General features: G+C 57.7%; 4 protein-coding genes across 12 annotated transcripts; all 4 read right to left on the minus strand.

Moving 5' to 3' along the window:
• Positions 1-4,372: 4,372 nt before the first annotated feature.
• LOC136564750 (extracellular fatty acid-binding protein-like) lies at positions 4,373-10,309 on the minus strand. 4 transcript variants are annotated; one of them, XR_010784747.1, is made up of 8 exons: positions 10,171-10,309; positions 9,690-9,829; positions 9,136-9,206; positions 8,442-8,552; positions 7,824-7,925; positions 7,568-7,593; positions 4,874-4,928; positions 4,373-4,774 (listed from the first exon to the last, which is right to left on the minus strand). XR_010784747.1 is itself a non-coding variant. In XM_066562999.1 (7 exons), the coding sequence occupies exons 1-6, from the start codon at positions 10,264-10,266 to the stop codon at positions 7,568-7,570; spliced, it is 546 nt and encodes a 181-aa protein (XP_066419096.1). In that variant the 5' UTR covers positions 10,267-10,309; the 3' UTR covers positions 4,377-4,774. The 4 variants fall into 4 exon arrangements, 3 of the variants coding, with proteins under 3 accessions (XP_066419096.1, XP_066419094.1, XP_066419095.1); XM_066562999.1 differs by lacking the exon at positions 4,874-4,928 and having other exon boundaries at positions 4,377-4,774; XM_066562997.1 differs by lacking the exons at positions 4,373-4,774; positions 4,874-4,928 and adding an exon at positions 6,803-6,979.
• Positions 10,310-11,524: 1,215 nt separating this feature from the next.
• Positions 11,525-14,350, minus strand: LOC136564798 (lipocalin-15-like). 4 transcript variants are annotated; one of them, XM_066563066.1, is made up of 7 exons: positions 13,962-14,350; positions 13,206-13,345; positions 12,951-13,015; positions 12,548-12,661; positions 11,968-12,069; positions 11,834-11,855; positions 11,525-11,678 (listed from the first exon to the last, which is right to left on the minus strand). In XM_066563066.1, the coding sequence occupies exons 1-7, from the start codon at positions 14,055-14,057 to the stop codon at positions 11,675-11,677; spliced, it is 543 nt and encodes a 180-aa protein (XP_066419163.1). In that variant the 5' UTR covers positions 14,058-14,350; the 3' UTR covers positions 11,525-11,674. The 4 variants fall into 4 exon arrangements, with proteins under 4 accessions (XP_066419163.1, XP_066419162.1, XP_066419161.1 ...); XM_066563065.1 differs by having other exon boundaries at positions 12,548-12,680; XM_066563064.1 differs by lacking the exon at positions 13,962-14,350 and having other exon boundaries at positions 13,206-13,898.
• Positions 14,351-14,957: 607 nt separating this feature from the next.
• Positions 14,958-17,566, minus strand: LOC136564688 (lipocalin-like). Of its 2 annotated transcripts, XM_066562903.1 has the most exons (7): positions 17,395-17,564; positions 16,308-16,447; positions 16,149-16,225; positions 15,918-16,031; positions 15,610-15,711; positions 15,384-15,409; positions 14,958-15,124 (listed from the first exon to the last, which is right to left on the minus strand). In XM_066562903.1, the coding sequence occupies exons 1-6, from the start codon at positions 17,491-17,493 to the stop codon at positions 15,384-15,386; spliced, it is 558 nt and encodes a 185-aa protein (XP_066419000.1). In that variant the 5' UTR covers positions 17,494-17,564; the 3' UTR covers positions 14,958-15,124. The 2 variants fall into 2 exon arrangements, with proteins under 2 accessions (XP_066419000.1, XP_066418998.1); XM_066562901.1 differs by having other exon boundaries at positions 15,918-16,225; positions 17,395-17,566.
• A 2,040-nt stretch (positions 17,567-19,606) lies between these two features.
• On the minus strand, positions 19,607-23,536 carry C8G (complement C8 gamma chain). 2 transcript variants are annotated; one of them, XM_066562904.1, is made up of 7 exons: positions 23,396-23,536; positions 22,441-22,580; positions 21,708-21,778; positions 21,298-21,405; positions 20,905-21,006; positions 20,692-20,730; positions 19,607-20,180 (listed from the first exon to the last, which is right to left on the minus strand). In XM_066562904.1, exons 1-7 carry the CDS (start codon positions 23,534-23,536, stop codon positions 20,167-20,169), a joined length of 615 nt encoding a protein of 204 aa, XP_066419001.1. In that variant the 3' UTR covers positions 19,607-20,166. The 2 variants fall into 2 exon arrangements, with proteins under 2 accessions (XP_066419001.1, XP_066419002.1); XM_066562905.1 differs by lacking the exon at positions 20,905-21,006.
• Between the last annotated feature and the right edge of the window lie 30 nt (positions 23,537-23,566).

Raw genomic sequence — 23,566 nt, forward strand, 5'->3', positions numbered from 1 at the left:
CCTGGTTTCTGCTGTGAGATGTGACCAGGAATAAGCAAAGCAGGCTCTTACTTAGGGAAAAAGAACCAGAACTTTATTTAAACTACTCTACAACTACAGATAAAAAGGAACACACACACAGGGAAAATGAAAACTTCACAAGTGCATTTCCTCCTCCCCCCACCAAATTTCCAACACAATACATTTGGTTCCTCAAATCACCAACTCTCGGTCTAGCACCACCTTTTAGACAATCAATCCTCAGTTCATCAAGAGGAGAGGAGTCCTTCTTGTGCCATGGGCTTCCCCTGGAAACACAGTCGAAGCCTCGTGTGTTTCTGTGTCACTCGTGGCACTGCCCGGAGTACATCTGCCATCGTGACTTCTTCCTTTTCATGTCCAGTGCTCTCACCACTGAACACGGACCAGAACTGCTTCTAGGGCTGTCTTTTAAGGATGCTCTGTCCCGATCTAAAAAAGGCACAGTCTCTCCTTTGGGACACCTGTCCCCACAATCTCTCCTTTGGGACACCTGTCCCCCCCATATTTTTTCACCCCCTGGGGCCGAGGGGCATCAACACTGAGCAGTCTCTGTATCACAAGGAACATGGGTCTGTCCATCTCTCCTTTGGGACACCTGTCCCCACAATCTCTCCTTTGGGACACCTGTCCCCCCCATATTTTCACCCCCTGGGGCCGAGGGGCATCAACACTGAACTCTCTTGGTTCTGAGGCCATTGCCTCCCCCTAGAATGCAGTCTCTGTATCACAAGGAACATAGTTCTGTCCATGGCTATACAAAAAGAGTCCAGCAAAAGCTACTCCGTCATCTCTTCCCACTAGGATTCTTCTCTATTCTTCTACTATCTCTCACTCGCCCAGACCTCTCTCACACTGGCCCATTTCCTTCCTCATCTTCCACTCTATCTTCTAGGAAAGGTCAATGTTCTGTAAAGTTCTCATTCTCCAAAAAGGGATTAAAAGCTCCTACAAGCGGCCGGCTGAACCCCCCCTCTTCTCCGTCCCAGCCGTGCTGCCGGCGCAGGCCCATGTTTATCAAGTCTCAAGGTTACAGTCCCAGGCAGCGGCTCTCTCTCTCTCTCTCTCTCTGTGTCTCTGGGGGGGGCTGCCCGATGGCTCCCGGTGTCTCTCTCTCTCTCTCTTCCGCCCTTCCACCCCCGGGCTCAGGCCTACCTCTCCCAGCCTCATGGCTTTCCCCTCCCCCTGCCCAGCCAGCAGCTGGGCCGGGGCAGAGACCCGAACTCTTTCCCGCCGGAAACCCAAGAGGACCCTCCCAGGGGAGAGCTCTGCTTTTAACCCCGTGTTCTCAGAGGTGTGTCCATGTCCCAATGGCCAGGTTAAATGCCAATATTAAAGTCTGAATATCCATTGGCCAAAAACACAGCATCCCAAAAAACACATTTCCTGTCAAACCAATACACGAGGGCACACCAAAGAGCTGGTATCTCCAGGACAGCACCACAATCTGGGCTACCTGAAAATCAGCTTGGTGTTGTGGTCTCTGGAGGTGGTGGACACAACCTCCCCCAAGAGCATCTTGGGCCAGCAGGTAGGAGCCATGAGAGCACCAGCACACAGAGACAGACAGACAGACACACACAGATGCTTGGTAGTGAAGACACAGGAGGGTCCAAGCATAGACTTCCCACACACCCTATAATGCAGCAATACTAAAGGAATCCAAAGACAAAGGAGGGTCCAGGGTATAAATACAGGAAAGAGGGGGTGGAGGAGAGCATCAGGGATCCAATGGTCTGAAGGCTCAGGGGTGGTACACTGGGAAGGGACCAACAGAGAATGCCAGGGTGGATGGACGGGGTTACACACACCAATGGGAAAACAGGGAAGGAAGAACTCTCTAGAACATGAACATAAGGGTAAAAGGGGTGGGGAAGGCCAATGGGGAGGACAGAACTGGGATAAACTGGTGTAGTGTTGCAGAGCGCTGCGTGGGAAGCCTCTTTCCTTGCCCTGTGAGTAGTGTCTGGAGCCTACAGTGCATCTTTCCAGGGCATTGTCATTGCCCTCTCCCCAGTGGGCTCATGGGCCTCCTCAGGTTGGGTTCTCTGGCACCAGTTGCCTTACTGGAAGTTGGAGAGTGCAGAGTCATGAAGTACAGCAGATTGTGTGTCCTGCCACCGTGAAACTCCTCTGCCTGTGAGCCAGGGCAGGAGAAACCATCAGAGGTGCTGTGTGAGTGGGATGCAAGTGGCATCTTCATTTCATTCTTTGATAACTCTAGGGCTTTGCAATTACATGTGCTGATCTGATAGTCATTAGGGAATGATCAGCCAGTCATTGGCAGGGACTGTTTGCCTTTCTGCTAATGAAGTTGCATTTGATTTACAATCAAATCTAATGAATCGAGTGAGCTTGAGGTAGGCTCAAGGGAAGCACAGGCCAGCTCCACAGCCTTGATGTTCATAAGGAGCCACATCCCAGGGACACTGCCAGGAATGGCCCTGGCATAGGGCAATGAGGCATATGTCTGCAAGCTGAGCAAGGCTGTGTTTGTGGCAGGGACAGGGCTCCTGCCCTGCTGCTAGCAGGTGACCTGTGAAGCTGTGGGCTTTGAGACAGTGCATTGTGTTGGCATGGCCAGGCTTTGGCAGGGGGAGCTCTAGGAATGGCTTCTGCAAGAAGCTGCCAGAAGCTTCCACCATGTCCAGCAGAGCCAATCCCTGGTGGCTCAAAGATGGACATGTCACTGGCCAAGGCTAGGCCAGTTAGGAGTGGTAATGCCTCTGAGATTACATATTTAAGAAGGAAAGAAAGAGTTTTTTTTGCAGTTGGAATTGTGGCCAGATAAGAGCGAGGTGAGAATATGTGAGAGGAAAGCTCTGCGGACACGAAGGTCAGTGGACAATGAGGGGAAGGAGCTGCTCCAGGTGTTGGAGCTGAGATTCCCCTGAGCCTGTGGTGAAGACCATGGTGCCCCTGCAGCCCAAGGATGCCATGGGAGTGCAGAGATCCACCTGCAGCTCCTAGAGGAGCCTATGCTGGAGCAGGGAGATGCCTGAGAGGAGGCTGTGACCCTGTGGCAAGCCCATGGTGGAGCAGGATTCTGGCAGGGACCTGCAGACCTGTGGAGAGAGGAGGCCACACTAGAGCAGGTTTACTCATAGGAGCTGTGACCCTGTGGGGGACCTATACTGGAGCAGCCTGTTCCTTGAAGGACTGACCCCATGGAAAAGTGACTCACATTGCAGCAGTTTGGCTAGGACTGTTGCTTGTGAACTGGACTCACATTTCAGAAGTTCATGGAAAACTATCCCCCCATGGGAGGGACCCTATGCTGGAGCAGCAGAATGACTTCTGTCCCTGAGCAGTGTCCCATTCCTGTCTCCCTGCACCACTGTGGGGAAGAAGGTAGAGCTGGTAAAGAGGGAGGGGTGGGGGGGAAGGTGTTTTTAAGGTCTTATTTTATTTTTCATTATCCTGCTCTGATTTTGTTAGCAATAAATTAGTATCTCTAATTAGAGCCTGTTTTGCCTGTGATGATATTTGATGAGTGAACTATCCCAGTCCTTATCTCAACTCCTAAATCCTTTGTCATATTTTCTCTTCCCCATCCAGCTGCAGAGGGGAGAGATAGAGAGGCTTTAGTGGGTGCCTGGGGTCCAGCCAGGGTCACCTCACTACAGCCAGACACCCTGTGGCATGGAGTGCTCCTCAGGCAAGTGCTCCTCTGGCTGCCAGGCCAGGAGAGAGACAAGGAGGACAGCCCTGACTGCTGGCTGTGCAGGAGGGGCAGGGAACAGCCCGGGGCACAGATCCCAGAGGGGCTGCTGCTCCTCTCCTGCGCCTCCCTTCACAACAGATATGTCTGGCAGCTTCAGTGCTTTGGGACACCACTGTGATTTCAACAGACCCCTGGATGTGTATTGAAAGAGGAAGGGCTGTTCTGGGCTCACACCCATCAGACCCCAGCAGCACTTGGGGAACCCTGTGGTCTTACTCTGCACCATCCAAGGCAGATGGACAAGCCTGGTCCTGATGTCTGCATGCTGCCTGAGTGACTCCTGCTGTGGTGACTACACCACCAGCTGGTGACTGGTGCTGCACCCGTCACATGCAAAGGATCATCCAGGAGCCTCTAACACAAGACTGCTCCAGGCAGGTTGGTTGGGCACCCTTGCACTCAGTTTTTTTGGGATTGCCAAGTGCCCACAGGTCCCAAGCAGCAACTGGGACCTGGGTCAGAGGCTGAAATTAAAGTGTCATCCTTGTGCTAGCTGGTGCTACTTTTACAACCTGAGATGATACCATACAGTCACATTTTATTTAAAAAAAAAAAAAGAAAAAATGAGAAGTCAAGAGGATTAACTATCACATATGGCACAGAGATTCTCTGGAAAGACCAGCTTAGCTTTCCTCTGAGTGCTTAAGCTGATATTAGCAAATACAAGCCCTAAACAACATTGGGAAGCCTAAATGGAACCCAGCATGATTGCATCAATTTAAAGAATCTGATTAGAAATAGCATAAACATTCTTTAACTTATTGAAGACAGCTGAAGGCAACAATGTAAGACAACGAAGACGCCAGCATCTGGCGCCTTGCTCCTCTGCTTTGAGAAATGACAGCTGCAATTTCTTCAAGGCTCTGGCAGCAGGAATTTATACTAGAAAATATTTGAAAGTAGCTGGTTAAATTCAAAGAAAAGAAGCGGATAGAAAAGTGAAGAAACCCTGCATCCACTTTGGCCAAGAAGGAGCTTTGGTGGATCCTCAGAATGGACAATCTCCTCTGCAAACACTTCAGGAGTTCTGTCCTGCCAATGGAGAAGGGCAAGTGAGTAATAAGACGGAGGAGATGACATTTCCAGACAAAATAACTCGAACATCACTCCAGCACCCCATCTGCCACTTACAATCCCTTTGGTGCCTTCTAGTTTTCACCAGACAATGAGAAGAATGTGCCAGGCTCTGCAGAGGTGGTCAGAGAGACAACAGATAAGTAGGTCCCCTCACAGTGTAGGAGATACTCACAAAAGCTGCAATAAATGCCAGATTTCATTGATGTCTTGGCAAACTATGACACAGGGCAGACTGAATGGAACTTTTGCACAGGAAAATCACACCTCAGAAATACACCTCTCTGGAGGAGTCAACAAGACATAAGTGTTGGACATCCCCATGTCACCTGGCAAGTCTATCAAAGCTCGCAGGGGACAAGCTGGCATAGGTTAGGGAAGAAGATCTCACTAAGATAAATCACAGAATGATTTAGACTGGAAGGTCATCCAGTCCAACCTCCTTTCTCAAGCAGAGTCCCCCAGAGCAGTCACTCAGGATTGTGTCCAGATGGTTTTGAGCTCCTCCAGACATGACTCCAGACCCTCTCGGGGCAGCCTGTCCCAGTGCTTGGTCACCCACCCAGTAAAGAGTGGCTGAAAGGGAAGAAAGTCGCCCAGAGGGGTCACTGTGCTGACTGACAGATATCTGGTAAAACATCTCATCCACGTGCAGTGAGTGCCAGAGGGGGCAGCACGAGGAGATATTAGAAGACCAGAGAATAGGACAAAGCTCCATGTAAATCTCAGTTGTACCCCCACCTTTTCAGGGAGGTGGAGGTCCAGGTCTGGCCAGGCAGCCCCAGCAGGGACATGTCCTTAACAGGGGAAGGAGAGAGAAGGGTGAGAGGGGAGGCTGGGAGGACAAGGAGGCTTGTCAAAGATTTAAGATCTGGAACAGCATAAGGAGCACAAATAGAGGAGATGATCTTGCATCACCAGCAGCCATCAGCTGCTGGTCTCAAACTGCTCCTCAGCCATCAAAAGCTGTCCCAGCACTTCCTTTGCCCCAACACCCTTCTGCTGTCTCCATCAGTTTTTGGCACCCTGTGTCTGGGCTGATCCTCACTGCACCAGCCTGGTCCCCACCAGCCCTGGTATGTTTCCATGGCCCTTGGCTGTGCAGCTGAAGATGGAATCAGCATGACAAGCAAAAGGGAGAGCAGAGGCAAGTGAAGCTCCTTGCTGCAGGATGCCACCTTTGCAGAATAGGTGCCTAAACCCAGGAAGCCCTTATGAACATTCAGGGAAGAAAAGTCCCTTTTTATCAGATATATGATGACATCTGGCCAGATTTGTGGGGGGATAAAGGAGTATTGGATGAACTGCAGAGACAGATGCAAGCTTGATGGAAGGGCTGAGGGACTGTGGAGTGCTGCATGGGGACCCACCGCCTGCTCTGCACGGATGGGATTCACACCCAGAAAACAATGAACTGTCAGCTTGTGTGTCCTTGCACCCCAGCTCCAGCAGGGTTTTTCGCTGTGTGGTGCCCAGAAACCACAGGCAGCTCTCCAGGTTTGGCTCCAGAGGATTCAGACAGCCATGTTCCACAACAGCTTGCAATGGGGCAGAGAGGTCCCAAATCTGAATCTTGCCCTGCCTTGGCTCAGCCTGAGCTGTTGGATGAGCTCCTGGGGCTCTCTCCAGGGAGCAGAGAGCTGCAGCCACTGCAGGGCAAGAGGAGGATAGGTGGTGGATGGTGCGGGTGGATGCAGCCCTCCAAACTCCAGCCTCACTCTCAGTGACCTTTTCCATGCATCCCCTCTTGCCCACAGGATTCCCAGCCTCACTGCACCCTTTGCCTTACCTCTGCCTGGCCTGGTCCTGCCCCTCTGGGAGGCACCCAGGAGGGAAAAATCTTGTGACTCTGAAAACTGCCCTCACTTGGGCAAGCTCAGCTGGGATCACTCCTGGCTGTTCGCCATCCACAGCCCCCAGGAGGACAACGGGAGGGACCACAGGGCCCAGCACCCCAGGTTGTCCCCAGACAGCTACACCAAAACCTGGGGAGGGTTTCTGTTTATTTGGCAAAAAGCAGGGACTGTGTGCTGGAGGAGCAGGGACTGTGTCAGAGTCCTGACAACAGAGCTTAGAAGAAGGATGGTGGAGCAGGGGCCTGGAGCTTCAGAACATGGGTCTTGTATTGCTTGGCAGGAGCATCCACAAGCCAGTCTGCACTTTCTGGAAAATAGGTGGGAGAGGTGGCATCTGGGTGAGGCAAGGAGACCTGTGGGACTCTCCATTAGGATCAGTGCATTCTTCTCCAGTTCTCCCCAGATTTGCAGGGTGAGGCATCTCCAGCAATGGATTTCTAGTAACTCCTACAGCTGTATGGTGATAAAACACAAGCTAGGGGGGCAACAGCAAATATGGTTTGCATGGTGAGACACCAACCCATTCTGGCCAGGTTTGCCTGTCCACAACCCCAAGGTCCCTTTGGCAGGAGCTGGTGTCCTGACCCTCACTGCTCAAAGGGCTGGGCAGACATTTCTCTGGTGGTTTCAGCTCACGTGCCCATGTTCAGTGCCAGGCACTTCCCACTGGGGGTCTCTGGACACTGCTCCTTGGGAGTCCCTGGGTACTGCTACCTGGGGGTCCCTGCTGTAGAGAAGTATCCAAAGGAATGGTCCTACCCGTGAGCAAGCTCCAGCACCAGCTCAGACCAGAGGAATTCAAAGAGTTCTTGCTGGCCCTTGCCTTAGGGGCACCAATAAGGTAAATTTCCAGGAGAGAACATTGCAAACACCATTTTGCACTGCGGCAACTCACCTACAGTTCACCAAGTCTGCATTCCTCTGTGGAAAAAAAGAGAAAGCCTAAGTCTGGCACTGTGGTCTGAATAATCCCATTTAGCACCCAAAATAGACTACTCAGAAGGAACTTGTGGGTTTCTTCTTGCTCATTGTGCCCAGCCAGAGCACCGCTGGCTGCCAGCACTCCCTCCTGCCAGCTCAGACCATGAAGTGGTGGTACCGATGGGCTGAGCTGGTCCCTGCCTGCATGTCCCTGCATGGGCAGTGCTCACCCTGCCTGGGCAAAATCCAGATTGTCTTGTCGGTGAAGCCATTCAGCTTGGCAAGTCTCCTGAACAGCAACTTGATTTTGGGTCTCACCCACTGGGTTCTGCCTAAAGACAAAGACATGAGTTAGCTCCAGGCTGTGCCTGACCCTGCATCTCCTGGGAAGCTGGTGAGTGTGTCCACCTGAGGGTGGGATGGATGGCAATCCCTGGGAGAAGGCTGGAGGCACTGGTGGAGGTCCTGGAGAGCAGTGGTGGCCAGGAGCATGAGACACCCCACCCAGGATACAAGATGAGCCAGAGGTCCTGACACCAGTGCAGTGACTTCTCTCTTGGTTCCTGTCCCCACTGATTCTGTTCTGCCTGTGCAGCAGGACCCCCACCCTCCACCCTTCTCCACCAAGAAACTTACCCAATGCCATGGACTTGCAGCACAGTGCTGGGAGCCTGAGCCCCAACCTCCCCTGCCATGACAAACCCCTGCTCCTTCCCTGCCACACAGGGAACACATGTAGTCCCTGCCCCACTCCTGCACCACACCCAGGGCAGGAGTGGAGAGAGAATATCCCCTGGCTCCTGGCCTTGCAGGACCCTTGGAGCAGCTCAGCACTGCTGGCTACGCACTGTAAAGTCTCAGCATGTGCAAGGTCTTCCCCTCTTTCTCTCTGGTGGCAAAGACAACCATGTAGGAGCTGCCATCGGTATCCACAAGCCGCACCGTCTTATTGCCTCTGTCTGCAAAAGGATGTGGAGAAAAATTAATTACGTCCCCCTGGAAACCCCCACTCTGCAAAGGGGCTGTAAAGAGCATGAAGCCCACCAAGCCTGAATTTCCTTGATATCCCCTCATCCTGGTTTTCCCTCTTGCTAAGGCTCCTCAGGAAGCCTGGGGAGTCCACAGACCACAGCAGAGCAGAAGGATGGGGAAGCGAGGGCAGAAGGGGCTGTGGATGGTCAGTGCAGGCTGTTGGCCAGTGTCAGATTGCTCCTTGGGCTGGGAATGATGCAAAACCACCCTTGCTCCATCCCCTGGGAACATCCACTCACAGCCTCTTTGCAGAAGGAACCTGCTTTTCCCTACGGTTTAAACTTGGTCTCAAAGTGTTTATCCCAGAGAGAGGGATTGGGGGGTCTGCCATGCTGCTGGGCCACCAGCCCTGGGGTGTAGCTGGCACCTGGACACAGAGGGATGTCTCACCCAGGATGCCGGAGGGGCAGGCAATCCTGAGGGCCATGTCCCCAGAACAGCCAGCTGCTTCAGACAGGGATGGTGGGACATGCCTCTATCCTGCCCCAAGAGCCAGACACCCCCACTCACCAGAGCTGTAGTATTCACCCGGGCTGCCTGTTGGCTTGTAGATCGATTCAAACTTCATACATCTCCCAGGGCTGCAGAACAGTGAAGGATGCTCCAGCTGAGGTGAAGTGACTCCCTCTCCCCTCCCCTGTTCAAGGGTTGCTATCCCAGATGTGAGACTTGCTGTTCAGAGATATGATGGTGTGGCCAGGGCAGGAGGGGACAGATACCACCCTTAGAACAATGGGTACCTGGGCTGGCAGGGGACAGTGCTGGCACCTGGGCATTATCGATGCCCTCACTCATGCTCTGAGCTTCTGGAATGAGGCCGGTTCTGCTGGGAAAGTTGTAATTGTAGGGTCCTGTCCTACCCTCTGTGGTGGCACTGGTCCTGGCCAGTGTTGTCCTGAGCCTGCCCTAAAGATGGGTTGCCCACAGCTGTCCCAAGCCCCTGGTGTTCCTGTAAGAACCCCTGCCCAGATCTTTGGTGAGTACACTGAGGTGGAGACCCACCAGTGAAGGTCCAGAGAGGAGTTTGGTAGTGAAGCCTATGGAGAAAAGCATGTGGGACTTACGTAGGAATTGCAAAGGAGACCTTCAGGTCACCATCCCCCAAGACCTCAATGTTGGCCATCGCCATCTTCAGTTGGTCCTTATTTTGGAGATAGCTCTCAGAGTCAGAGGCCATAGCAGTGATGTACCATGTCCCTGCAATCTGACAGTGAGAGCAGGCTGTGAGTCCAGAGGAGCAGTCTAGAGTGTCTCCTCCTCAGGGACCAAGCCAGGACAATCTCAGTCCATGTAACACCTATATCCCATCCAGGCAACAAAATTCCCTTAGGGACACCTATGCAGGAGCTGGGTGACTGTCCTCACCTGGGTGTGTCAGCAAAGCAAATGGTGGCTGTAGTGACCCCAGCTGTCCCCAGTACCAAAACACCTTTACAGTCCTCCCTGCTCTGCTGGTGACTGGAGAACAAGCCCCTTCCCTTCCCTTCCCTTCCCTTCCCTTCCCTTCCCTTCCCTTCCCTTCCCTTCCGGGATGCTGAGGGTCACCTTGCTCACGTCCGGCTCCGCAGTTCCCAGGTCCCCAGCCTGCACACGCAACAAGCACAGGAGGACCATCCCCAGGCTCAGCCCCACGGTCCTCATCTCGCCCCAGCTCCTCTGCCTTCAGCCGTGGAATGGGGAGTGGTGCCGGCGCTGTCGGATTTATAGCTCCACGCTCCCTCCCCCGCCGCCCCCGCTGGAGCCGCGCCGAGCCCCACGGGAACCCTCTTGGGCTTGGCTTGGGCAAAGGGTGGATCCGATCCGCAGGGCAGCCAAGGGTGAACAAACCCCCGGGGCAGAGCGGGGCTTGTGCCTGCCACCCCCAAAACGGAGTTACAGGAACCGTTGCACCACTGCTGAAATTTGGGATTTCCCCCGGATTTTTAGTTGATTGTGAAAGAACAAAGCGAACGGTTGTTTTCCAACGGGCTGCCAAGAACTGCCAGGAGGAGCGGGAGGTTCTTCCCGGCACCAGCCCCGGGGCAGCCCCGTTGCCCAACTCGCCAAGGTCCTCGGTGACCCGTTCTTCTGGCCGGGCTGAAACGTGCCCCAGGGCAGCTGCTGGGATCCTGCCCAAATCCAGCCCTCCGCAGGCACAGCCTGACCCGCGGTGCCTGCGCCGGCCTCCCCACCTTCGCTGGGGCACGCAGGGTCTGCCGAGCGGGCTGCACCCTGAGCAGGGTGGGCAGAAGAAGGGGTTCATGTCGCTGTGGGAGTGTGTCCCTCCTTCCCAGAGTGTGATGTCCCCTGTGGCCTGGCTCTGCCAGGCTCCTGGGGTCACAGCCCAACATCTGCCTGGGCACTGAGGGACTGCAGGGCAGGGAGGCAGAGGGGGGACCAGAGGCTGCCTTCACTGTGCAGGAGGTGGAGGCGGATAAAAACGGCCCTTGGGGCTCATGGCAGCATGGCCTTGCTTTGGTGAGATGGGAGACCAAGAGGGGTGGCAGGCATGTGGGTCCCAGTCTGGCCATAGGCAGCCCTGGTGCCACTCCATTCCCAGCTGGGTGGCCTGGGAGAGGACTGAGCAGGGAATGGAGTTTCTGGGGCTGTCCCTGCAGGGAGCCCTGGGCAGCCTGACTGCTTAACCCTATCTGCCCAGAGCTATTGACCACCCAGCTAGGCTGTGCCAGCCCCTGTCCACCCTGGCTCCATTCTTCCCTCCCCTGGCAGCTACTCCCCTGCACCTTCCCCATCCTCTGCTCCCCATCCTCCCCATGCTGGGTGCAGCAAACATCACATCCAGGGAGCCCCTTAAAACCTGTGGGGGGCCTGACAGGAAGGGTCAGCTCCAGGACTGTTGTGCTCAGGGTGCCTAGGGACCCTGGCACCACCTTGCTCCTGCCAACAAAGCACCGAGCTCTGGGGAAGCTGCTGCATCTATTTATTTAGGAGGTTGATGGTGATCCTGGTATGGAGCAGGGGGTCTGCCAGAGCCTGGAGGATGGGAAGGAGCACCACGGAGTGGGGCGCAGAGCCCATCGTCCGCTAGGTCTGGAGGACACGTGGCCCTTCAGCTGCAGAGGCAGGACAGGCAGATGACTGGTCAGAGCAGGGCAAAGCCAAGGTGACAGAGCCCCGAGGCAAGTGGGGGATCCCCCAGGGCCTGCAAGTCCCTGCTCAGCCCAGGCCATGCTGAAAGGGAGTCACAGTTTTCCCTGGCCACACTCACCTGATGTCCCCGGTGCATTGATCTGTTGGAAAGCAAAGAGAGGGGTGAGTGTGCAATCGGCAGCACCCTGAGCCCCTGCACAGTCCGCATACAGAGGGGCCGCAGCTGCCACCCTTTGCCCTTGAGCCACTCACCTGACTTGGGCAGGATGACCAGCATGTCCTCGGTCAGGCCCATGGTGGGGATGAGCTCCATGAACTTCTGCAGGAGCTGGGGGCTCACGTCCTGCTCCCTTGCTGCAGCCAAAGACCCAAAGTGGGGGCTGGTGAATGCAAGGAATCCCAGCAGCCAGCCCCACACTGGGGCTCCAGGTACTGCGGGGCAGCAGCTGAACCCCAGGGAAGGGCCAAGGTGAAGCAATGAACACACAGGGTGGACGCCAGGCAACCCACAGCTGCCCTGGGCTGGCAGCAAAGGGCCACAAGCCGCTTGGGATCAGCGACCCATTTGTTTGAGGTGGTATGGGGTGGCTGGCAGGCTTGGGATGCTGCAGCTGAGCTTGCACACTGCAGGGGGCTCTGATTCAACCTGCAACCAGCTGGAGATTTCTTTAGTGCAAGGTTTCATTCACCCCAAAATTAATTCCCTAGGTGATGGACATGGGGTGCTGCTGGTGGTGGCCCTGGGGTGCTGCTGGTGGTGGGGAGCCCAGTCCCTGCCTGCTGCTGGTGCCCCCATCCCTTTCCAGGAGCCAGGTCCCCACTCCCAACGTACTGAGGAGCTGCAGCGCCGTGCTGGGCTCTGCCTTGCTGTGCTGGACCTCGTGCAGGACAGCGTAGTGGCTGTAGTCTGTCTCTATCACACGCAGATTCCTCTTCTCTTGTGCTCCTAAGGACCCCAGAGGTGACTGTCTGGGTAACATGGTACAGTCTGAGCCCTCCTGGGCCCTGCTGAGGCCCACAGCTCAGTGCTCAAACCTCAAATTTGCCTGAAGGGGGTATGAGGAAGGAACCCCTGCTCAATGTGGAGGAGCCAGGTGCCCACCCACCCACAACCTCTTGCTGAGCTGTGGAGGCAGAGGGGCCAAGCCCACCTCCCACTACTCCCGAGGCATGGGGGCTGGGGATGCCCTCTGTTTCGGGGTACCCATGGCTCCAAAGCCTCTCTCCACACATACCCATGTAGTGCCCCGCCTTCCCGCTCTGCTGGAAGAGCAGCTCAAACTCTTGGCATTTGTCCATTCTGGAAAAGGAACATGAAAAAGACAAATGTGACTAGACACATGGGAAGGCAGCAGGGTGAGATGGGCCCAGCCTGCCCAGGGGGATGCACTGAGGCAGAACTGGGCAACCCAGAGCAGTGGGGGAGTTGCTGTGGGGGGGAAGGGAGTTCCTGGCCCACAGGGAACATGGTGAGCAGGACGGACACTTACAGGGGTAAGACCAACTTCATGGCCAGGTCCCCTTCTGGTGTGAAGCTGACGATGGCCATGGATGACTTCATCCCATCCTTCATCTTCAGGAAGATGGAGCAGTTGGAAGCAATAGCTGTGACATGCCACTCCCCTGCAAACTGCAGCAGGACATCACCGGTGGAATTTGGAAAAGTTGTGGGGACCTGCCAGGGGGACCTGCACTCCTCCATTAGGGGACTTGGAAGCCCACTGCAGAAATTTGCCAACCTACAGTGGACCTGCCACTCTCTGTGGGGACCTGTCACCCTCTTCAGGGACCTGCCACCATCTGTGGGGATCTGCCCTCCACCATGGGGAACATGACAGCCCACTATAGAAACCTGCCAGCTCGTGGTGGCAGACCTGCCACCCTCTATGGGGACCAGCCAGGCAAACATGGGGAACTGCCACCTTCCTGCATGCAGAACACCCTGTCCTTAGGTGTACCATGCTAAGAGTACAGGTGCAGCATCTGGCCCATGTTTCCTGGGAAAGTGCCTCATGCTTGCAGACATCATGGCACCACGTGCTGGTGTCCTTGCAGTAGGGCTGTTGTTGGTGCTGGACACAGCAGCCAGGACTAACCTGGTTTTGCACAGGCTCTCCTGGAAGCTGCCCTGGAGCTGGCTCAGGGATGGGGCTGGCAGGTGCCCGGGGGTGCAGCACAGGCCCCCTGCCCCAGCCAGCCCCCCCAGTCCAGGCAGGATGTGCCAGGCAGCACCGTGTTGTGCTTACCTTCTCGGTGTCCAAGTCCGGCTGCACAGGCACCTGGGCTCCTGCCTGCAGCAGGCAGAGCAGGGCTAGAGCCAGGCTGGGCAGTGCTGCTGTCATCCTCACCCTGGAGTGGATGTGGGCAGGAGAGGCTGCACCCACTTTATAGCCCCCACTGCTGGCAGCACTCCTGCCCACGCCAGCTTTATGCAACAGGTTACACAAGAGCAGGGATAACCTGTCCGTGGCTTAGGTGACAGTGCTGGCCCTGTCCCCCCCAGTTCCAGATGAATGCATCTTTGTGTGAGACCCAGCCCAGAGCACGCCAGGATGAAGTGCTGCCCTGTGCCTGCTCTGTATGGGGACGAAATGTGACATGCATCCCAGGGGCCCCCTCCTGGCTGTTCCCATTGGTTCTAGGGTCCGTCAGTGGTGGGACAGATCCTGCCTCAGGATCCTCAGTGCCAGAGAATGGTTGTGTTGGTGTTCTACCCCAGGCAGAGCCACAGCCCAGTGCCCTCAGAAGGGGTGGTAGCAGCAGGCTCAGACCCACTGCTGAGAGGGTCTGGGTTCATGGGATGGAACCCAGGAGGTGGTCAGGATCAAGCCACACCCAGAGCTCACAGTCATCCTTCTTCTTCATGTCCATCCTTCCCCAAACTTCTGGAGACCTCCTGATTGCCCATCGCCCCATTCCCATGCTGCCAGCCCGCTCTCCAGCAGGAAAACCAAGGCAAGGAGGTCGGGGGAGCCCAGGGTGCCCAAGGAGCAGAGGGGGAGCAGATGCCCCAGGGGTCCTAGACACAGGGACCCTTTTTTGTGGGACAGGCCAGGTTCAGTGGCCAGGCAGCACCATGGGGCAGGGCTGTGAATGCACATGGGGTCTCACCCCAGCAGCTCCATAGCCAGGAGCTGGGGTCAGCCCTGACCACTAACCCCAGTCCCAACCCTATTGGCCATACTTTCCCTTGCCCATTGCCTTGTTTGGGCCTGCCCCACAACAATCCAGCAGGCAAGGGCTGGTTTTTTATGGGCTTTAATCGAGATAGGGATAGAGGTGTGGATTGTGAAGACAGGGAGCGAAGGCTGCTGTGGTGCTGGGGGGCCACTGGGGGTCAGATGGGGCAGGGTGGTCACCAGCTTGCGGTGCTGTTGGGACTCAGGCTGGCAGCAGCTGGTGGCTCTTCCTGGAAAAGATGAGGGATGAGCATAGCTGAGCTGTGGGAGACCAGGTTACACACACGTGGGACATGGGCCTGGCCAGCCTCACACTGAGTGGGTAGACACCCCACAGGGCTGGGTGGGGGATCCCCAGTCAATGTGAGGAGAGCAGCGACCCAGGGAAGGGTTGTGGAGGGGCTGGGGGCTCTGTGGGGTGATGTGGCTTTAAGCATCCCCACACCATCCCACAGGGCTGGTCTAAGCCCCAGGGAAGGCAGGACTCACCTAAGCAGCATCTGCCATGCATTTGTCTGCAGAAGGAAGAAACAGGGAGATCAGCTCCTCTGGGGGCTGTGGGAACTCAGCCCCCCTGAGGGATCCTGAATGGGGGCACCCCATGGCTGGCCCCATAGAGAGGCAGGGACAAGCCAGCAGGGTCTCCTCCTTCTCAGTCCCCCTGTGGTACCTCACCCCCTACTCCCCGACACCATCCCTGTGCTCCCAGTCTCACCCGTCTGGGGCAGGATGAGGATCTCATCGTCTGTCAGGCCCTGCTCCCTGGAGAACTGGGTGAACAGCTCCAGGCGTTCGGGACTCAGCTCCTTTGTCCGGCCTGCAGCCAAGAGAAGGGTGAGAGGCAAGTCCCCCCATACCCACCAGCACAGGGGCACAGGCAGCCCTGCAAGGAGGTTCTGACCCAGCCATCATCCCCTTAAGGTCACCCCAGCTTGGGAAATGACCCTAACCCTGCCCTTCTCTCATGGGAAAGACAGACATCCGGAGGGCATGGACAGCATGGGGGTCCTGGGGCAGACATACTGTAGAGCAGCACCATGGTGGAGGAACCAGTGCTCTTGGAGATCTGGGTGGCCACCAAGGCGTACTCTTCGTAGTTGGTCTCCACCACATGGATGTTGTGCTTGCTGCCCCAGCCTGTGTGGAACATGGGGCACAGCTCAGCCCTGAGCTCCAAATCAGCCACAAGGCAGAAGCAGGGACAGCAGGGCTGGGAGCATGTCCGGGGCTGCCCCACGGAAGCTGAGCACTCACGTGGGCTGGTGTAGCTGAACCGCCCCGGCTGCTCTGTCTTGGTGTAAAGACTGTTCCTCGTCACACACTGGTCACCCCTGGGAAGCAGAGCAGCAGGGGATGCACCAATAGCCACCCCCAGTAGCTCCTCCCCACTCACCCACTCCCCATGCCTCATACTTGGGGTAGGTGGAGGTAACTTCCAGGTTCCCCTCTGCTGTGGTGGAGATGGTGGTGGTGCACATCTTCATCAGGTGTCTCTTCTCCTTGAACCAGTTAGAGTTGGAGGCCAGGCCGATGCTGTACCATCTCCCTGTGAGCTGCACACAACCTCCACTCAGCCCCAGCTGGGCACAGACCCTGTCTCACCCCTCAGCCCCCACCAGCCGCAGCCTAGGCCATGTCCCTCTCCTCTCCCCTGTCCCCATTCCCTACAGCAGGACAGTGTCCCAAGGTCCTAATTTCACAGGGAGCTGCTACAGCTCTTGGCAACCACAAAACCCAGGAACAAGGAAATCCCTGTTTCATGACATGTCCTTCACTGCCCTTGGGTGTTTCCTTCCTCTTCACCCCAAGCCCAGGGAGCGTGACAGGACTGCCTGGCTCTGAGATACCATTTCCATCCATCTGGGGGTGTGAGGATCGGTCAGGACACTGGGTCCAGCATGGCTCATTCCATTCTGGTGTATGGAATGTGCAGTGTGATGCCCCTGAGGGGAACTGCCCACCTTGGAGAGCAGCTGTGCTGGGGATCACCCTTGCAGCACATCCCAAACCTCTGTCCTTGCAGGAAGTGCCTCCCGCCATCCTCATCACCTCCCTAGGGTGACTATGTCCCCCAGAACTTTTCCAGGGGAGAAGGGATGTAGGGGATATCCCAGCACAGCAGCCCTTGTTTTTTTTGTGGCCCTGGGGTGGGGTTTTTGTTGGGGAGGGAGGGGTTCCCATGGCCCATCTCTGTGCTGTCAGACTGAGATTGCATTTCTCACTCTCCCTGTGCATCCACACCCACTCCGCAGCACAGCAGCAGCTTGGCCGCATGCCTAACCCAGGGTCCTGCCCCACAGCCTGGAGCTTCAATGCTGGATCCCTTCCAGAGCCACCAAACCCAGGTGCTGGGAGGTCCCCAGGATGGGAGGCTGCATGTGCACCAGTGCGAGCCTGGCCCCCCATCCACCTGCACCACTCCCTCCCCACATTTTCAGGGCAAGGATCCCCCAAAACAGCCCAAACCTCCACGGAGGTGATGCCGGTTGGCCTGGGTCACCTTGTCCTGCTGGAAGTCAGCCTGGACAGGAATGCCGTCCTGGGCGTGCAGCGTCCCGAGCAGGGCCAGCCCCAGGATGCTGAGCAGCATGGTCTGCATGGCAAAGGCGAGCCGAGCCGAGCCGAGCTGAGCTGAGAGCTGGAGGCAGAGCGCTGCAGTGCTGGAGAGTTTGGCGAGCCCCTATTTATGGCCAGGCGTTGCGGGGGCCCCCGGGAGCCAGCCCTGCCTCCCCCTGTGCCGTTATGCAAGCTGGAGCAGGACAGAGCGCTGAAGCCAAAGGGCAAGCAGGGGATCCTGTGAATGCTTCCCTCCTGTTGATATGACATATTTGCTCCAGGGTGCCAAACTGCTCTGCAGTGAAAACAGCCAGCGGCCAGCGCAGGGGCTGCCCTGCCCCCAGTGCTGCTGGGCTGGCGTGGGGAGCAGCCCACAGAGAGGGCCCAGCACAGGGTGGCCTCACTTGGACCCAGAGTGGGGCTCCAGTGAGATGGAGGAAATGTCCAGTGTCTGCCAGGTCCCAACCCAACCCATAAGACTCGACACCTGCATATGCTCTTACAGGACACCCTGCTTTACCTTGACTCAAGTACCTGCATCACCCAAGGAAGTATCTCTGCTGGCCTTAGCACCCTTGGGGTCGTCCTACTGGTGAGCCGGGGAGCCCCATGTTCAGCTCCCTGGGGACCAGCATGCAGCTAGATGCACCCTAGAACTTGACACCCCACTTGCTCCACCACCCTGCACCCTTTGACAAGAGGGGCTGGAGATGCCCTTCCCCCTTGGTTTGGGGTCACCAGTGGGTACTAACGTGCCCCCCTCCATCTGGGGATGCCCCTGCAGGGTGAGTGCAGTGGATGTAGGCTGGGTGCCAGCAGCAACGCCCATGGGTCTGGCAGGGTTTGGGCAGGGCTGGCCATGTGCCGGGCAGAGCCCCAGCCCCGCGGCGCAGCCCTGCCAAGGTGCTTTACGTAAGGAGCATGTTTTCAGACCAGCTGGTTTTCCCCTGGCAGCCCCCCCTGCACATTCCCTTCCCCGCGCCCCGCTGCGAGGCCGCCCTGCCCTGCACACTCCGCGCCTGCCCGGCCCCGCGGACTTATGAAAACAAAACAAAAGCTGAGCAGGCAGGACTGGATATCACGAGAGCCTGGCTGGAGCGTCGTATGCTGGGCTGGAGCTCAGTCTCCCCCGGAGCTCACCCTCAGGGTGCTGGGGGAAACTCTCTCCATCGGGCACAGAGGCAGGGAACAACCGGGGTGTCACTTGCACTGGCACTGCGGCAGGAACACAAAGTCGCCTCTGCTGCCAGGTACCCCCAGCTCCCTGCCCAGGTGCAAGGAGGGGGTGCCCGATGGATATCCGGGTGGTGCTCGGCTGTCCTGGGGGTGGCAAAGCTGGGAGCCAGCCCAAGGACCTGGGTGGCAAAGCTGGAGCACTTGGGGGCATAGGGGAACACCAACGGTGGCAAGGGGCAGAAAGAGCAGGGCTGGGGGCAGGACGGGGTATCTGGGCTGTGGATCCCCGCGGGGTTGGACACAGACCCTTGGGCATAACCTGGGTGTTTGCACCCAGAAGTGGTTTAGCCCCAACGACGGATGGGCTGAGCCGGTATGAAGTGTGTGGAGAATCCTTGGGGACCAGCCCAGCTCCCAGGGGCTCTCCACTTACTCCCTTATCCCCCTGCCCGGTGCAGCCACTTCGGAGTGCAGGTAAAATGAGCTGGATCTACCACAGCCCAGCTCTGTCAGGCTCGGGGGGTGGCCGGGCTGGACACGGCTGCCCCGCACCTGGGTGGTGGGAACAGGGACTGGCTCCGGGCACATCACGTGGCTTCCCTTACATAATTCCCTGATAAACAACATGTGTTACCAGTTCCCGCCAGGATTGCAAAATGCTGGTGCTGGGGGCAGAGGGCTGCTCCCCCCGCGGGGGCTGCGGGAGGGGGAGACGGGGCCCGCACCTGCCTGCTGCCGGGTGGCCTTGGCCAGGCTCTGCACACAGGGACAAGGGGTCGGATGAGGGGCTGCAGCATTAGCCCTGCAGCTCCCCAGTCCCCTGCCTCTCTCTGAAAGGTGCTGGCTGTGCAGGCAGGAGTCCAGCGCAGACAGCAGCCCCTCGGGGAATGAACTCTGCAGGGCTGGGCCAGGGGAACGGGGTGTTTCCCAGCCCTGGAGATGGGAAGCAGGATTGTGGGAATAAGATTTCCTCCGCGGGTCCTCGAGTGATCTCCCAGCTTGTTGGGGGAAAAGGCAGATGCTGTGGTCTCCCTCAGAGCCCATAAGTCCATGCTCCCTGTGGCCCCAGGCTCCCTGTGGTTCCCCTCAGTGCTTGCCCCTGCCAGCTGGACCAGGAACCACCACAATTCTGCCCTGCTGTCCATGGCTGAGGAAGGCTCACAGAGAAGATGGCAGGAGTCTGCATGAAAGGGGGCTGCACAGTCTCCCCAACACCCCCGTGGCACCCCCCAGCCAGGAGCACATGCCCAAAGCACTGGCAGGCCATGGTGGAGGCAGTGCTGGCCTGGCTGGGGCAGACCAAGAGGTGACTGGCCTGTACACAGGCTCTTCTCTGAGGTGTTTATTGGGGTGTTGCTGGCTCCTGCAGGAGAGTGAGGCACAGAGCAGAGGGGGGACACAAGCTGGGAGGGCACAGGACAAGGACAGATGCAGCTGCCAGCACAGCTGGAGGGGCTGAGGAGCTCAGGTCTATGTGGCCATGGGCAGCTGGCTGAGGTGAGGGCTGAGCTGTGGGACCCCCTGGGAACTCCATGTGCACCTACAGCTTCGTTTCTGGAAGGAAGAGAAGTGCTGAGGGACTGGCGGGAGTGTCCAAGCCCAGCACCAGGGCTGGAGACCTACCTCTGCCTTGCCAAGCACCAATGACAAGTAATGGAGCTGTCCCCAGGGACCCCAGCCTTCACCCCAGGGTGCCCCTGTGCCAGGACATCTCATCCTAGATCAGCCCTCATGCCAGGAAACACCAATATAGATCCATCAAGCCCAGTCTGACCCATGTGGGGGGTGAGTGGGGTTTGCTTTGCCACCTGATGCCCATCGTGAGTGACGGTTTGCCACACAAGGGCACAGGCTCTGTCCCGAGGAATGGTCTGGCATGGCCCTTCCCGTGCCAGCCCAGCCCTCCTACATTCCTGGGGCAGGACCACACAGCCATGGTGCAGCGTGAATCTGGACCAGTGTGCCCAGCCCACTGTCAGGACAGGGACACCCAACTGGTGCCCAGTGTGGGACCAAGCCTGGCACATTGGGGCACCCAGCGCATCACCCAGCATCCCCAACTCACCATCGAGGACGTGAAACTCATCTGCAGAGTCACAAAACCCTGAAAGAGATAGAGCCCAAGGGGATCACCTTGTCTGGGACCTGGCACCCTCCAGCCCCTGCACCCCCAGGACATTTCAGGGCACAGCCCCATCCTTGCATCTTTGTCCCTGGGGTGGCCAGAGCATCGGGACAGAACCCACACGTGTCTCCCTGAGGAGCGTGTGCCACCCACCATAGGTGGGGAAGTAGTAGGTGACATCCTCGCTCAGCCCCACAGCCCTGGCGCGCTGCTCGAACTTGTCCACGACGGTGTCACTGACCAGGCTGTTCCGTCCTGCATGTGGGGAGACACCAGCAGTGGCTTCAGGCCCTAGCTGGCCTGGCCCAAAGCCACCCACGTCCTTACACAAGGCTCAGGGCCCAGGGGGCTTTCAGGTCAGAGAAGTGGGTTCCCAATTTCCCCCTCACCTGCTCCCCCCACAGCATCTGGGAACAATTCTCAAGCTAGGAGTGACCCCCATTCCAATGTTGGGTCCTCCAAGGCTTCAGCTGGCCTCTCCAGAGTCCAGCACATGTTTCCCACCCCTGTCCTTCACCTGCCATGAGACCCAGAGCCCCAACCTACCATAGAGCTTAACAGAGATGCTGCGGCCCTTTTGGTAATAGAGAATGATGAAGCTGCTGGGGTCAGCCTCACCCACCACCACATCCACTTTGCTGCTTTTCCTATGGCCTGGGAAGGATGAGAGGATAGCCCAGTTAATCCCAGTCAGTCCTGGTTAGCCCCAGCATCATCCAGGGGCTTTCATTTCACCACAAGCCGAGGGTACAAGGGGTGAAAATTAGAGCCAGAGTGGGACAACCCCACAGGCACCAGCCCATGGTGTCACCTGTGATGGCATCTGGCACTTAGGGACCCAAGACACAAAATACTGGGAGTGCACTGGGAAGAGGGACATTGGTACCAAAACCCTGCTGAGAGCAGGACTGGGGGGCTCCAGCAGCCTCCTGCCACCCCAGACCAGTCTCCCTCACCCTTCAGCAGGAAGCGTCCGGGGGCCTGGGCAGGAAGGTAGTGCTGCCTGATTTCCCAGCACATCCTGTCCCTGCAGGGGGAGAGGAGGAGGAGATGTCAGTACAGGCTGTGGAGGATCTTCTAGGATCCCTGCCCACCCTGCCTGCCAAGGCACACATGCTGTGTCTGTTTTCTTGGGACTTGGTTTTCTCCCCAGGGAAAGATGTCCCAGAACACTGGGGAGACATTGTGAGAGATGCTGAGCTCAAGGAGTCCCTGCCACCTCCCTGCAACGCTGAGCCTGGTCAGGACCTTAGGGCCCATCAGGCTGAGGAAAGTGTGACAGATGTGCTGAAGGTCCCAATCCTCAGACATGCTGCTCCTAGGATAGTCCTAAGAGCCAGTCCTGGGCTGGGCAGCCTTCGAGTCACCACATGTCTCAGTTTTGCCAGCCTGGCTGTCCTCACACTGACCAGCCTGGGCCCCCTCAGCTCAGCCTGGGCTAGTGGACATGCGGGTGGCAGAGTGTCCATCATGACCAGGGCACCCATCGTGGCCAGGGCTTTGACTACAAAACTCCTTGGAGAGTATCCCACCCACACTTCCTTCTGGGGCAGCTCTGTCCTCTTTGGAGCCTGTGGCCAGGGCACTGGCACTGCTTTCAGAGTCCCCATCCCAAGGCACTGGTCCTGTTCCGCCCTGCCTGCAGCATCCCTGTCCCTGCCCACGGCCCCTGTGCCTGGCATCACTCACAGCTTCCTGAAGGTGCTGATGGCCAGGCTCTGCCCATCCAGGACGGTCATTGTCACTGTTGTGGCCTCCAGCTGGTGGCTGTGCTCTGCCAGGTAGCTGCAGCGGGAGGCCATGCCGACCAGGAACCACTTCCCTGAGAGCTGCATGGCACAGGGGTGGCACCATCTGCAGGGCCACAAGCCTGGGGTGCCACCACTCAACCACCTTGGGCACCCTCCCTCTCACTTGTCAACTCTGCCCACAGCTGTTCCTTGGGAACTGTTCCTGTTCCAGCCTTGCCCACAGGGCACAATGGCCCTTCAGGTGCTAGTTGGTGGGATAGCAGGGCAGAATGAGTCTGACATGGGGACAGGCTGGGGGTATGTAGGGGATGTCCAAGGCACCTGCCCATGGCTCACACTGCCCACAGCACTGCGGGCACCCCAGTGCCACACTGGGTGTCTGTTGGGCATCACATAATGCCACAGCCCCAGCTCGCCCCGCCAGCAGAGCCTCGATCTCAGCCCCAGCCCCATAGTGAGAGTGGCTGCACCGGCCCTCCGGCAGCTGCAGATGGGTGAGGAAGGGGTTCCTGTGAGGCTCCGGCCCTAGCGCCTGCTCTGTGGGCAGCTCTGCAGGCGGTGCTGGGGCTGAGCTGGGCTCAGGAAGCCCTGGCTGTGTGTGGGGGGCACTGAGGAGCTCGGGCTTGGGGGATGGGCTGGGAGGCTGAGGCTGGGGAGGACAGTGGGGGTCAGACCTGGAGGGGGGACACAGGACGGGCTGCAACGGTGGGCCTGGGGAGGAAGGGCGCAGGGGGGTCGGCGCTGGACGGGCATGCCGGACAGGGATACAGGAGGATGGGCTGCAAAGCCGGGTCTGGGGGGGACACACGACACAGGAGCCACCGCGGCTCTCTGCAGCCCAACCAAGTGCGGGGTCGGCAGATGCCCACAGACCCCTCAACCCAAGCCCTCACCTGGTGGAGGCTGAGCCCCTCCTGAGCCACCACTTTTTCGAGCGCACTCTGGGGAGGGGGCGGCCGCCGTCTCCGCGCCACCCTCTGCCCCTTCGCCGTAAGGAGCAGCCCGAGGAGCAGGAGGGTGCGCAGGGCCGCCATGTGCTGCTGTGCGAGGCCGGCGCTGCTGGG

This window comes from Molothrus aeneus, chromosome 19 (assembly GCF_037042795.1).
Source record: "Molothrus aeneus isolate 106 chromosome 19, BPBGC_Maene_1.0, whole genome shotgun sequence".
Lineage (NCBI taxonomy): Eukaryota > Metazoa > Chordata > Aves > Passeriformes > Icteridae > Molothrus > Molothrus aeneus.